The sequence below is a fragment of the Triticum urartu genome, chromosome 1A, assembly GCF_056163025.1.
Source record: "Triticum urartu cultivar PI428250 chromosome 1A, HENAU_Tu73, whole genome shotgun sequence".
Classification (NCBI taxonomy): Eukaryota; Viridiplantae; Streptophyta; class Magnoliopsida; order Poales; family Poaceae; genus Triticum; species Triticum urartu.
Genome location: NC_141873.1, coordinates 19,650,334 through 19,664,508, shown reverse-complemented (window position 1 = coordinate 19,664,508; position 14,175 = coordinate 19,650,334). Strand labels below are relative to the sequence as shown.

The window sequence follows — 14,175 nt, the reverse complement described above, 5'->3', positions numbered from 1 at the left end:
GGATAGCCAAAACTGGCGCTTCAATCATTGCTTGCTTCAACAGCCGGAAGGCCATGTCTGTTGTTGGGGTCCACTAGAAGATGACCCCTTTCTTCAGTAATTCTGTCAGAGGTCGACTAATAATACTGTAGTTCTGGATGAACTTGCGGTAATATCCAGTGAGCCCAAGAAATCCACGGAGCGCACGAACAGATGTAGGAGTAGGCCACGTCTGGACCGCTTCCACTTTCGTAGGATCTGTAGCCACTCCATCTGCGCTGATCACATGACCCAGGTATTCAATTGACGGCTAGGCAAAAGCACACTTGGAGCGCTTGACCACTAGGGAATTTTCTCGGAGCGTTTGCAGAACGGCGTGCAGGAGGCGGACATGCTCAGATAGGGTAGCACTGTGCACCAAGATGTCATCCATAAAGACCAGCACTCCATGTCTCGACAGAGGGTCAAAAAAAAGTTCATCACCCCTTGGAACGTCCCTGGTGCCCGTGAGAGTCCACAGGGCATAACCAGAAACTCGTAGAGCCCTTGGTGGGTGCGAAATGATGTCTTGAACTCCTCACCATATGCCACTTTGATTTGATGGTACCCGGATAACAAATCAAGCTTTGTGAACCACTTGGCCCCAGAAAGTTCATCTAACAACTCATCCACAATGGGCATCGGGTGCTTGTTCTTAATAGTGACGGCATTGAGCTGTCGATAATCAACACAAAATTGTCAAGACCCGTCTTTCTTGCGCACCAACATCACGGGAGACGCAAATGGACTGGTACTGGGACGAATGATCCCCATGCATAGCATCTCTCTAATCAGTCGTTGGATCTCGTCTTTTTGTTGAGGTGTATAGCGATACGGCCGAGCACTGACAGGTTGGGCCCCTGGTATGAGAGGGATGGTATGGTCCTCCGGACGGCGTGGTGGTAACTTCATTGGAGGTTGAAAACGATCATCAAATTCGTGCAACAGAGACTTAATTTCTGGTGGCAAAGGGGTACCCTCTGCCTTTTGGAGCTGAAGTGACATGAAGTCTTGCTCCTGGTGAATTTGCTGAATCTGCACACCGTGTTGAATAGCTCCTCTTGGCAACAGTCCTTTGAGTTTCCGTGGTGACACTTGCTTACACTTCACTGGTTTATCTCGCACTCCACGCAAAGTGATCCGGCACCAATCATGTGTGAATTTCATCCATTTCTTGTGCCAATGCACCCACATGGGGTTGTGCTCTTCCAACCAATCAACACCAACAATTAGGTCGTAGCAGCCTAGGGGAAGTACCTTCATATCTTGCACAAAAGTATGCCCTTGTGCCCACCAGGTCAATTTCGGTGCCATTGTCGAGCTGGTCAGGGTATCACCACCTGCAATCACATACGATGCATTGGGCATTGGCTGAGTTGGAATCTGCAATTCTTGGACCAGGGCTGCATCCACAAGGAACAATTTGCTCTGGAGTCAATCTACACAAGAATGCTACACTTGCCAATTAGTCCATCGACCCGCATAGACCGATGTCTCACTGCTGTTTTGTTGGGGCTGTCACTTGCCAGTAGCATGACTTCATCGTCCGAGCTAGAATCCGACAAGTGTTGCGGATCAGGCGGATCATCCAGCTGCAAGACCTCCAGGAGTTCTTCCATGACATGTATGGGCACTTTGTCTGGGCACTTGTGACCTCTCGCCCATGGTTCTCTAGCTGGGGCAGTACTATCACTCCCACCAGCGGTACTACCGCTAGGTATTGCATGCATAGGTGAAACAGCGGTAGTAGAGTAGAGCAGCGCGGTAATACCGCCCACTACTACCCTCTATCCTCTACCCTTTACTTTCACTCTCCATTTCATTAAATCATAAACAGTTTTTGAAATCATGAATATTTTTTAAAACTCATGCACATATTTGAAATCATGAAAAAAATCAAATTCATGAACACTTTTTACATGTTTTTTTACATTTTCTAAAATCAAGAATAATTTTTACGATTCATGAACATTTTATACTATTTGCAAACATTTTTTGAAAATTCTGAACCTGTTTCTTGAATTGGCGAACATTTCTAGATTTGACAAACATTTTTTTGGAAATTGGTGGAAAAATTCTTGAAATTCACGAATATTTATTAGATTTAAGAAGTAATTTTTGAAATGCATGATCATTTTTGAATCAGCGAATATTTTATAAATCAACAATTTTTTAGTTTTTAGGATATTTTCCATTCCTGTTGAATTCGCGAAATTTTGTAAATTCCATTAACAGTTTCTAATACACAAACTTTTGAAAAAAATCATGAAATTTTTTTATTTCCCGAACATTTGTTTTCAAAATTTCAAACATTTTTTGAATAAGCAAACAATTTTTTTTACAAAATCACGAACATTTTTTGAATTCACAAACATTTTATGATTTATTTAAAAAATATTTTAAGATCCTTATTTTAAAAAAATTGGAACCTTTTTGAAGTCCCAAATTATTTAAATTAGAAAGAAAGAAAAATGGAAAATAAAAATAGAAATAGAAAATGAAATTTAAAAAACAGGCTGCCCGGACATGGGCCAGACAAAACGGGCACGCTGCGGCGCTAATATTTTGCAATTTTTGGTGCAATTTTCATGACGTACCGCCACAGTCAATAGATCTTTATCATTAGGTAGAGATCGGATAACCAAATTTAGGTGACTTAAATTTTTGGTCGCCATGGAGTTTCCGATCTGGTATTGGAGCCTTTTGTGGCAAAAAGAATCCAAGAGATTCAATTTTTAGGTATTGAACTCATTTTTTAATCTGATGTTGGATATGCTCTTACTGTAGTGGAATATTTGTATATTTTTATTATTTTGCTCTATGAAGTTATCTTGGCATCCATGTAAAAATCTATCCAATGAGGCGGGACTAGTGAAAAGTCATTTCATATTTTGTTCTTTGTGACCAGGCTTGATGAGATAACTCCTCCCCAAACAATGGTTCTTCCTCGATGTCAACATTGTCTTGGACTTTGGTCTATTGTCCTTGAGTTTCTTTAGCTCAATCCCCTGGCCGCCCACATTGATCATCTCCTCCATGAGATCATAGTAGTAGTTTGGGTTGTCCGGCGTCGGGGTCGGCATTCCACCATACAAGTTGCGGGCATCGGTTAAGTTGGCTGGGGAGACAACCCGTGAGCGCTTCCCAAGTGTCCCGGTAGACCGCCTGGTCACAGGTGTGGCGTTGATATCAATGGGGGACACCACGGGGATGACCAACACATCATTACCCATTTCCGGCAAGCCGTGCCGAGGTGAGATGGAGAAGCGTCGTCGGGTCGTGTCTGGGAAGGTAAGCATACATCGACAGTGATGTTGACGTGCCAGCTCCCGTCGTGGCGGTGCCGAGAAGGGCCGGCTCAAGGAACCCCAGCAGGAGGAGGGCGGTTTGTGCGGCCTTAACGGCGATGGCGTCGGTGTCCTCAGTGGCAGTGGCAGCGGTGGTGGTGGAGGGGTCTTCTTTTGCCTTCTCCTTCCTCCTCCGGTTGGCCCGCATCGTCGTTTCGGATGATCTATACTTCGGGGTGATCTCCTTCTTCGGCTTCTTCGGGGCCACGGCGGGGACGAGGCGGCGGCGGCAGGGTTGGGCGCGTCAGGCTGTTAGCCATGACTCTAGGAGGGAGGGTTTTTGGGATAGGAATGGTGGGAATGGCGATGGTGTGCGAGCGACTGGCAGGCAGGGAAGGACAAGGGAAGGACTTTGCGGGCATCCACAACATGTCCGGACAGACCCAAACCTGGCCTAAATTTGGGCCGAAAATGGATCGAAATGGACAAAAAAACGGACACCCACCCGTCTATGTTTTTTGTCCGCAGGAACACAAACAAATGCGGGCGGACAAAATGTATCGGTCTATTGGAGTTACCCTTAGCGATTGATTCGCTACATGCCGATTACTTTGCATCATCCAAACGGCAACAATGTGGCGATTCAACCCCTAAATAATGTGGGAATCAGAGACTTTGTGGCACCTTATGACATGTTGTGTCATTTTGCACAATATGATTATCGAGAACAAATATGATGGGGTACGCGAGAGCTATGATTTTGGCAAGCCAGGAGAACAAGTCCACATCCCAGAACATAAAGATGCAGATCAATTTATGATTTTTTTCAGAGACATCAGAATCTTCGAGATCATTAGGTGAACACGTAGCTACCCACTAATCTTGTGGACCATACATGGACCCACAATGATAATAAAAGAGCTAATGTTTAAATAGTGCGTGTAAAATGAATTTTATGTTTGAACTACATATTTCCGCTACCAACAAAATGGTATTCATGTAATGTTCCTGCATTAGGCGCATCTACGGCAAACCGAACAGAACCTGACATTTTCGACATCTTGTCGACCCAAACAAACAAAAAATGAACCAAATCCGTGCAATGCATTCCAAAGAACACAAGCGGTGCATCTTCTAGTACAGTAGTGCTTTGTGATTGACGATGATGCTGGCCACCAAGCGTTGCATTTCTTTCCACGCCCACCCACCCACCCAAAGCACTCCCTTTCCTTCTTCTTTACCTTGTCCCACATCCAACGCATCGTCCACTGATGAACAAACACATGAGCCAAAAGCATTACGTACTATTCCGATGGATTCGTATCTATCTTGACTGCTGTTGTTGCTCTTCCTCTGCTCCTCCGTCTCCCCTTCCCCTCATTCTCATCTCCTCATCTCGTCCATTGTGTCGCGTCGCCTGGTATACATCCGCATGCATCCAACCTCCAGTGAGTGCTCCGCCCCTGCCGGGAGACCTTGTTTACCGCGGAGGTATGTTTCCTGTCGATTTGTTTCCTGCTAAGGTAGCAATGCTTGGATCTAAAAACTGATCAATTCTCCTGCTTCAGAGTCTCATCCATTTGTGCTGGTTGAATCTTGAATCCAGGGTAGCAAGAATCATGAAGTTCCCTGTCAATCAGAGCAGGATGCATCGAATCCACTGATCGACCTGGTAACTTCGTCTCACCTTTCTTGCTGTTCTGCTCTACTCACATCCACACCTTCTTGTTAATCTGCACCTTCTTGTTAATCTGCTGCTTTGCTAGATTATAAATTCGTCTTCTTCCAACCCGGGAGCAGCGAGCCAGTGACGCATCTGGCCTCTGGTGTGCCGCTGCCGCCGCTTCCGCTTCCTTGTCACCTCCGACGAGGGCGCCCCCGCTGTGTTCTGCTCTGCCGTGAAGCACCAAAGGTGAGCTTGGTCCAAATCTAGCTAAAGTTTTGGCTTGGCAACTCGGTTCTAGAGCTTGGATTGCATTACAGCTCCCCGCATTCATCGATTTGCAGGTTTCCAGCTGATCGGTCATGGAGGTCGTCACAGGTGCCATGGGCTGCCTACTCCCCAAGCTAGGCCAGCCGCTCATGGATGAGTACAACTTGCACAAGCGCGTCAAAAAAGATGTCGAGTTCCTCTGGAAGGAGCTTGAGAGCATGCACGCTGCCCTCATCAAGGTTGGCGAGGTGCCGCGGGACCAGCTCGACAGGCAAGTCAAGCTTTTTTTTTTTCCAAAAAAGGGTTTCCCCCCGCTTTATATTCCAAAGCAACTAACACCGATACAGGAACGCTGGGGCGAACAGCACAACAAGCCCAAAAAAAACAGAAAAATAAATGAAGAGAAAAGAATGCCAACAACGACGGATCAACGAAAACGATGAGGACCCGCAACCGCTGCGCCCACCGGATAACCACCACGCTCCTAGCACTCCGGACCGCCGCATACCAAACAACACCCTCAAGAAGGATCGTGACGATGACGACGCTGTTGCCCGGACATGTCCTAGGGTTTCCCCCGGTATGCGAGGGGTGAGGTGGAAGGGGTAAGCCCGACGCCCTTCAGGAAGGCACGGCGGCGCCCACGAGCGTCACCGCGTCGGTGCCGGCCCTGCCGACAAGGATTTCTCCCGACCACCAACCAACCACGACCCCGGACGATCCATCACGCGCCACCACACACACACCGCCCACCAACTTGCGCCACCACGGTCGAGCATTCTCCATCGCCGTCTCACCATGGCAAACGAAACAGGACCGACAGAAACAAGACGACGCAACCGGGAACCAGGAGCGGCAACATCAGCAGCCTCGCGGGAGGGGACATCCTCCACCGCCCCCGGCGGGATCCGGCCGGACGCAGCACAGGGGCAAACCGGGCCACCCCCGGCCCAGCCGAGCCCGAAACGGGCTCGCGAAGCCCCTGTCGCCGCGCTGCAGAACGCGAGCCACCGTCGCTACCACCCCCCGCACAAGTCACGCCCCCGACCCGCCGGAGACGCCGCAAGCAGACCAGGCCAGGCCCGCCCAGACCCAGATCGAGCCCAAAAGGGCCCAGATCTGGGCCGGGAAGGCCCGCCGCTAGCCACCGCGTCGCCCCGCCGCCAAGCGGCCGCGCCACCGCCCGCACGCCACCCAGCACGGCGCCGCCCAGGGAGCCGCGCCGCCACCGGATCCATTGTCGCCGAGGAGCACCCCCGACGGCCGCCGTCCGCCCGAGCCGAGGCGCCATGCGAGGGGGAAAGGCCGGGGCCGCCGCCGCCGGCACCATGCGAGAAAGGCCCGGTGGCCCAGGCCGACGGCGGCGGAAGGGGAGGAGGGGGAGGGGGGGCTGGGAGGGGCGACGAGAGCCCCCGGTCGCCCCGCTCGGGGAGGCGACGCGGGGGGAGGAGAGCAGCTCATGTCCAGGCAAGTCAAGCTTTGGGCCGACGAGGTCAGAGAGCTCTCCTATAACATGGAGGATGTCGTCGACAAGTTCCTCGTAGGTGTCGAAGGTATTCAGCAGCCTCACGACAACACCAGCAGATTCAAGGAGCTCAAGAACAAGATGATCTACTTGTTCAAGAAGGGCAAGAATCACCATCGAATAGCTGGCGCCATCAAGGAAATTAAGGAGCACCTCCAGGAGGTGGCTGCTAGGCGTGGCAGGAACAAGCTCGATGGTATTGCTTTTAATCCCACAGAAGCAATTGCTATCGATCCTCGTCTTCGGGCTTTGTACACAGAAGCGATAGAGCTGGTGGGCATTTATGGGAAGAGGGATCAAGACCTCTTGAGTTTGCTCTCCATTGAGGGCGACGATGCATCTAACAAGAAACTGAAGAAGATCTCCATTGTTGGATTTGGAGGGTTGGGAAAGACCACTCTTGCTAGAGCAGTATACGAGAAGATTAAAGGTGATTTTGATTGTCAGGCATTTGTCCCCGTCGGTCAAAACCCTGATGTCAGGAAGGTTTTTAGGGTTTTGACAACTAGCATAGGAAGCGGACATATCATAGTAGTATCATTTTTGCTGCAAGTGATGCATACCTCTTGTTCTCAAGAAATTCATGAAGCTTGTTGATAAGCTGCCTTTCATCCAACATAACAACATCTCGGAAAATCCCACTCAGATGTTGTTATGTTGGATGAAAGGCAGCTTATCAACAAGCTTCATGAATTTCTTGAGAACAAGAGGTATGCATCACTTGCAGCAAAAATGATACTACTATGATATGTCCGCTTCCTATGCTAGTTGTCTAACTAATAATGTACAAATACATTGTAACCATCACATAGAAGGCCGGTTCAGAATAATTTTTCATTAAGGTCAGTAAACCGCAAAGTTATAGGTACTAAGTTTCAAGACTGTATGAGTATATATGTTTGATCCCCCCTCCTTTATCTGAAGAAAGTAAAATACTTCTCATTGCAGTAATTACAGTGGCTTAAATTTATTGCAATTGGTCTAAGAAATTCATCTCGGCGTTGTACATTTCATCAAAGTTATAAATAATGAGCATAATAACACTTGTACCAAATAATACACCAAAATGTAAAGGAAAGAACACACTTAGTTCTTTCTTTATCCCTACCCACCCCATTAAAACAAAGATCTAAACGGTGCATCATGCACCAAAGGCTACCCTTTTGCTCTTGATACACCAAGAAGTTAAATTTGCTCTTCGATATCACATTCTATTCCCCCTTTTCGCCTTGTTTAGAAACCTACTATCAGCAGAATATACTCGAAAGGATAATGTCATGTAAAATTTGAGTCTCCGGGAAGTTCATCAACGGCCATACAGTATATTAGTGGGCAAATCAGTGCTCCGATCATTCCAATAAATCTACCTAACCATTGTAATAATTGAAATGTTGTACTCGCTCCGATCCAAAATAAGTGTCGTGGTTTTAGTTCACACAATATTTTGGATCAGACGGTGTAACAAATTAATTGTACTTCTATCTATGTCATTGATGCAGCAATTTGCTCTTTGTGTTTTACTCCCTTGAATCTTAAATTTGTATTCATTTTATTCATTATCTGATTGGCAGTTCATAATGCACAATTATTGAAATCAGATTGTCAAGATTGAGACGCCTGAATCTGATTAGTTTGTTTTTGAATATGTGCACTTATAGATGTATATATAGTTCCACCCATATATTCATATGGCACTCAGCTTTGTGATGTCTATAGACCTTACACTTATACTCTGAACTAATGTAGGTATCTCGTCATAATTGATGATATATGGGATGAAAAATTGTGGGAAGGCATCAACTTGGCTTTCTCTAACAGGAATAATCTAGGCAGTCGGCTAGTCACCAAGCCCGAATTGTTAGTGTCTCCAATTCATGTTGCTCGTCGGCTAATGATTCAGTTTATCAAATGAAACCTCTTTCTACTGATGATTCCAGAAGGCTCCTCCATAAGAGAATATTTCCTGACAAGAGTGGTTGTCCAAATGAATTTGAACAAGTGTCTAAAGATATATTGAAAAAATGTGGTGGGGTACCACTAGCCATCATTACTATTGCTAGTGCTTTGGCTAGTGGCCATCACGTGAAACCAAAGCATGAGTGGGATATTCTACTCCAGTCCCTTGGCTCTGGACTAACAGAAGATAACAATTTAGAGGAGATGCAGAGTATACTATCTTTCAGCTATTATAATCTACCCTCTCATCTGAAAACTTGTCTATTGTACCTATGTATATATCCAGAAGATAGTGAGATTTATAGAGATAGACTGATATGGAAGTGGGTGGCCGAAGGATTTGTCCACCATGGAAATCAAGGGACAAGCCTGTTTTTGCTCGGATTAAGTTACTTCAACCAGCTCATTAATAGAAGTATGATCCAGCCAATATATGATGATCTAGGCCAGGTACATGCTTGCCGTGTACATGATATGGTTCTTGATCTTATCTGCAACTTGTCACATGAAGCAAAGTTTGTTAATGTATTGGATGGTACTAGGGATAGTATGTCTTTACATGGCAATGTTCGTCGTTTGTCCTTTCAAGATAGAAATAAAGATCATCAAGGCACACCTCTTAGAAGTATCACGGATATATCACGAGTGAGGTCCATTACTATCTTTACATCTGCTATTAATATCTTACCAGCCCTATCAAGGTTTGAAGTTTTGCGTGTAATTGATTTGTCTCACTATTATCTGGGGAAAAGTAGCACCCTGCAACTTAACCTCAAGGGTGTTGGACACTTAGTTCACTTGAGGTACCTTGGTCTAGCAGGTACTGGAATTAGGGAACTCTCGGCTGAGATAGGAAACCTGCAGTTTTTGGAGGTGTTGGATCTTAGAGGCAATTTTGAGCTACAGGAATTGCCTTCCACTGTTCGGAAGTTGAGAAGATTAATCTACCTAAATGTTTTTCCTAGTATGGTGGTTGCAATTCCAGGTCTGTTGCAGAGTCTGACATCCATAGAAGTGTTGCGGGGGATCTTGGTCTCTCTAAACATTATTGCACAAGAGCTTGGCAACCTGGCAAGGCTGAGGGAGCTTCAGATTTACTTCAAGGATGGTAGTTTGGATTTGTATGAAGGTTTCGTGAAGTCTCTGGGGAACCTACATCACATTGAAAGTCTAAGTATTAATTGCAATTCTGAAGAAAATTCTCTTGAACTGATGGATCTCTTGGGCGAACGCTGGGTGCCTCCTATACATCTCTGTGATTTTGACTCACGCATGCCTAGCCAACTGTCTGCACTGCGCGCAGCCATGTCTTCCTCCTCCGCCTCCTTCCAGTCGACGCTCGGCGGTGGAGCCCCGGAGAAGCTCACCCGCACCAACTACGTCCTGTGGCGGACACAGATCACGCCGCAGTTGCGGGGCGCCAGCGTCTTCCACTACGTCGACGGCACGGCAACCGAGCCGGCCAAAGTCCTCACCACCAAGGACGCCGCTGGCAAGGAGACCACTGGGCCGAATCCCCTTCGTCCGCTTTGGGTGAGGGAGGATCAGCAGGTCCTTGGATATCTGCTCCAACACCTCTTCAAGGAGGTGCTCGTCACGGTGAACACGATCACCACGGCGCGCGAACTCTGGGTGGCGCTGGCGAGCATGTTCTCGTCGCAGTCACTCAGCAGCGTCAACAACATCCACATAGCGCTGATCAATGCGCAGAAGGGCAATCAATCGGTGGCCACCTTCTTCGCCGCCATGAGGGGTCTCGCCGATGAACTCGTCGCGGCGGGAAAAACCATCCAGGACGACGAGCTCATCTCCTACATCATCCACAGGCTGGACCAAGAGTATCAGCCCCTCGTCTCCGTACTAGATGCCCGTGTCACCCCGGTAACCCTCGATGAACTTTTTGCCATGCTCAGTAACTTTGATCAACGCATGGCGCAGTATCATGGCTCCGGCGGTGGCTTCAAATCATCGGCCAACTCTGCATCCAGAGGCCGCGGTGGTGGCTCTCGCTCGCGCTCATCTTCCCGTGACAAGGGGAAGTTTGGCTCCGGCGGTGGTGGCTACTCCAACAACTCACGCGGAGGCGGACGCTCTGGTAACTCCAAAGGGCGTCGTGGTGCACTACAAAAAAATACACTTTCGTGATGATACGTGTTTGTCACAGTAGGTCGCTTTTTTTGTCATGCATGTACATCCATGACAAATTTATGACAGAATCAAGATAGTCATACCTGTGCTGTCGTAGAAGTGTTCCATGACATTACCAAAATTATCATCATGGAAGTGTCCACTTCCATGACGATAAATCACGCGTCACAGAAGTGCTTTCATCAAGGGTGACTGACACGTGGCATCCACCGTAACGGAACGCCGTTAAGCTATCGGGTCGGGTTTTGGATCCGATAACCCGTTAACAGCCCCGACCAATGGGGATTTTCCACGTGTAAAATCATCATTGGCTGGAGGAAACACGTGTCGGCCCATCGTTGGGACAGATGTCAACCACTCATTGGACGGAAGGCGCCTATGATACGTCGACACGTGGCACGGCCCAGCAGAGGCCCATTCCTGTGAAAAGGCCGGCCCGTTTGACTTGGTCAAAAGCTGGCGGGCCGGCCCATGGAAAGCCTGTTAACAGCCTGGTCGAATATAGCCCATTTACAGCCCGCTAACCCAAGGCCCATTACGCCCTATCCGAATTAGGCCCAGTAGCGTCATCTGGGCCATCCAATATGATTCCAGCCCGTTTTCACTTCTGGCCCATGTATAGCCCATGACGTCTTTCGGCCCATATGAGGCCTTATGTAACTCTTGGCCTATTAACGGCCCGTGGTGAAACTGGCCTGTAATGAAAAGTGTATCACTTTACACCCATTAACGGCCCGTGGTGAAACTGGCCCGTAATGAACAGTGTATAACTTTATACCCATTAACGGCCCGTTATTCCGTTGGGCCGTTTCTAGCCCATGTTATCTTTCGGCCTTCTCAGAGCCCATTTATTCTTGGGCTCATTTCCAGCATTCATTTACTTACGACCTGTTACTGTCATTTTTTGCTTGTGGGTCAAATTCAGCCCGTGGTTACAGTCGGCCTGTTTGTGGTCCGTTAATTCATTGGGCCGTTTTCATAGCGTCATCAAATACGGCCTATTAACGATGGCCCGTTATGGTCGGCCCATGAACGGACAATTCCAACTCTAGCCCATTTACGGCCATAATGCGGCCTGTTATTGGCCCATGTTTGGCCAATCGATCATACGGCCCGTATAAGGCCCATTGATGATACGGCTCATAGAAGGCCCATTGTTTCTACGGCCCGTAGAAGGCCCATTGTTTCTACGGCCCATAGAAGGCCCACTGTTTCTACGGCCCGTAGAAGACCCACTGTTTCTACGGCCCGTAGGAGGCCCAGTGTCACTACAGTAAATATTAGCCCATGGTTATTGTGGCCTTGTTTTAAAAAATAGATTATTGCAGCCACTAGCAAACCGCGGAAAAAGAACTGCACTGACTACAAGCAAACAAATAAACAACACAACAAGGAAATAAATAAGCAAGCAACTTATGCTAAGCTATCACGGCTATTACACATATTACATCCACTGGGCATCAAAGTTCGCCACCAGTGCAAATATAGGGAACACAGCAGCATATAAACGCTGCAGCAAAATAAGTCCAGAACTGAAACCACTTCAGAAGAGCTCAAGAAACAATATCCTGGGTATCCATAATGCTGGCAAGATGCTTAGCAAGCTTATTAACTTTCTCTTGTTTGGCACTTAAGTCCTCCAGCGCTTGCTGTTGCACCAGAAAGTATGCATCTGAATTCTGCAGGGACTTCCTTAGTCCTTCAGCTTCCTGTCGCATAACATCTGATTGATGTCTTTCAACTTGAAGTTGAGACTCAAGAAGCCGAACTGATTCAGGTAATGAGTTCGAAGAGCTGGTGCCAGCAGTGGTAGCTAGTAACTCGAACACTACATCAAGACAGGACTTTGGGGTTGTCTCAGTGTCTTCAATATAGTTTTTATCAGCTTTCTTGGAGACCAACAGGGATGTCTCACTATCTTGAACCTTATCTGCATTACTTCCTTTACCATTGCATAACACGGTACTCTTCTCCAATATTTTATCCGCGTTCTAAAAGAGAAACAAACAAACACATCTCAGGTTTACAATGTAGTATATGAAACTCATTTTGGTAAACCAGTTCAGTAGTAAGGTCGACGGGATAACAGCATGAAACAAACATATATCTATGTAGTATGGTCACTGTATGGTCTATATCATTCTAGTTTATGTTGCCAAATCAAGATAGATACAGTCCGAATCATATCTATTTAAGACAAAGCAGCATAGACAGAATATAAGTGTGGGAGCCTACACATCAATAACAACACTTGTAATGTGCATGGCATGAGAACATAACTGTTTATTCAATTGAAACTGAAATCAACATAGAGCAAGTTACAACAGCAAACTGCCAAACACGTTGAAGAAACAGGTTTAAAACATACCTGTTGCGCCATTGGAGTTTCAATTGCATCCTTCAAATTTGAAATTAGTTGGTATCAGTAAATACAGTGATGCAAGAGCAAAGTAGTATGAACCATAGCTATGGAACCTGACCTAAGAACAATTCTTCTTCTGCTTTAAGCGTTGACTTCAGGTTCGGAGTGGTGGTCCTCGTGATTTGGGCACTATAGTTGCCTTACTAACTGCTCGTGTTTGGTTGCTCTGTGGTGGAGACGGTGCTGTGTCAACGGGAACTGGGTGTCTATCTGCTGGGGTTGGGGTTAGAAGGGGTGTAGCTGGTTCTCTGTCCAACTGGGTAGGGGTACAATCTGCATGAGTGTGGGTTATGTGTGGTGGGGCTGGTTCTTGGGCAAGTACAACCGTGGTTCTATCTGCATCGACAGGTAGCACGATCTTTTCTGAAGACCATGTTTTTACTCCCACAGATACTGCCATCACTCCCTCCAATTGAAATGGCTGATAAACAAGAAAAGTAATTGAATGTACAGACATTGTAAGATAGACAGGTGCAATGGATAGTAGGGAAGAAAACAGGGCATGAAATAATTCACATTTATGTTGTCTAAGCAAACAGAATAGCAGGACATAATTTCATATATAAGATGGCTAATTAAACAGGATAGCATGACACAATTTCAAATGTATGATGGCTAACTAAACATGATAGAATGACATACTTCAAAATATGATGACTATGTAAACAGGATGACATGATATAAGTATACGATGTGTCTATTAAAGTGGTTGGCATGCCATAAATCACAAACATGATGTTGATGGAAACATGATGGCATGATATAATTCACGGATAGAATGACATAATTTAAATATGATGACTATGTAAACAGGATGAGATGATATAACTATATTATGTCTTTAGAAAATGGGTTGGCATGCCATAATTTAGATACATGTTGTCTA

The 14,175-nt window shown here is 46.6% G+C and overlaps 2 protein-coding genes and 1 long non-coding RNA gene across 3 annotated transcripts in view; 2 read left to right on the top strand and 1 right to left on the bottom strand.

The window, feature by feature from the left end:
* Nucleotides 1-717: 717 nt before the first annotated feature.
* Nucleotides 718-1,748, bottom strand: LOC147988525 (uncharacterized). Its single transcript, XM_087535055.1, is given in 2 exon segments — nt 718-1,433; nt 1,436-1,748. Coding segments are annotated over 2 exon segments (1,029 nt in total).
* Nucleotides 1,749-4,522: 2,774 nt separating this feature from the next.
* LOC147988524 (uncharacterized) lies at nt 4,523-5,213 on the top strand. The gene is made up of 3 exons (XR_015617112.1): nt 4,523-4,796; nt 4,912-4,977; nt 5,072-5,213. It is a non-coding gene; the product is annotated as an uncharacterized LOC147988524 (long non-coding RNA).
* A 1,417-nt stretch (nt 5,214-6,630) lies between these two features.
* The window catches only part of LOC147988523 (disease resistance protein RGA5-like), a 51,747-nt gene continuing 44,202 nt past the window's right edge, over nt 6,631-14,175 (top strand). The window contains exons 1-4 of the mRNA XM_087535051.1: nt 6,631-7,288; nt 7,406-7,473; nt 8,510-8,611; nt 8,701-10,814. Coding sequence (XP_087391177.1) covers nt 6,698-7,288; nt 7,406-7,473; nt 8,510-8,611; nt 8,701-10,814 — 2,875 coding nt within the window. The 5' untranslated portion in view covers nt 6,631-6,697. The remainder of the gene's footprint in view (nt 7,289-7,405; nt 7,474-8,509; nt 8,612-8,700; nt 10,815-14,175) is intronic.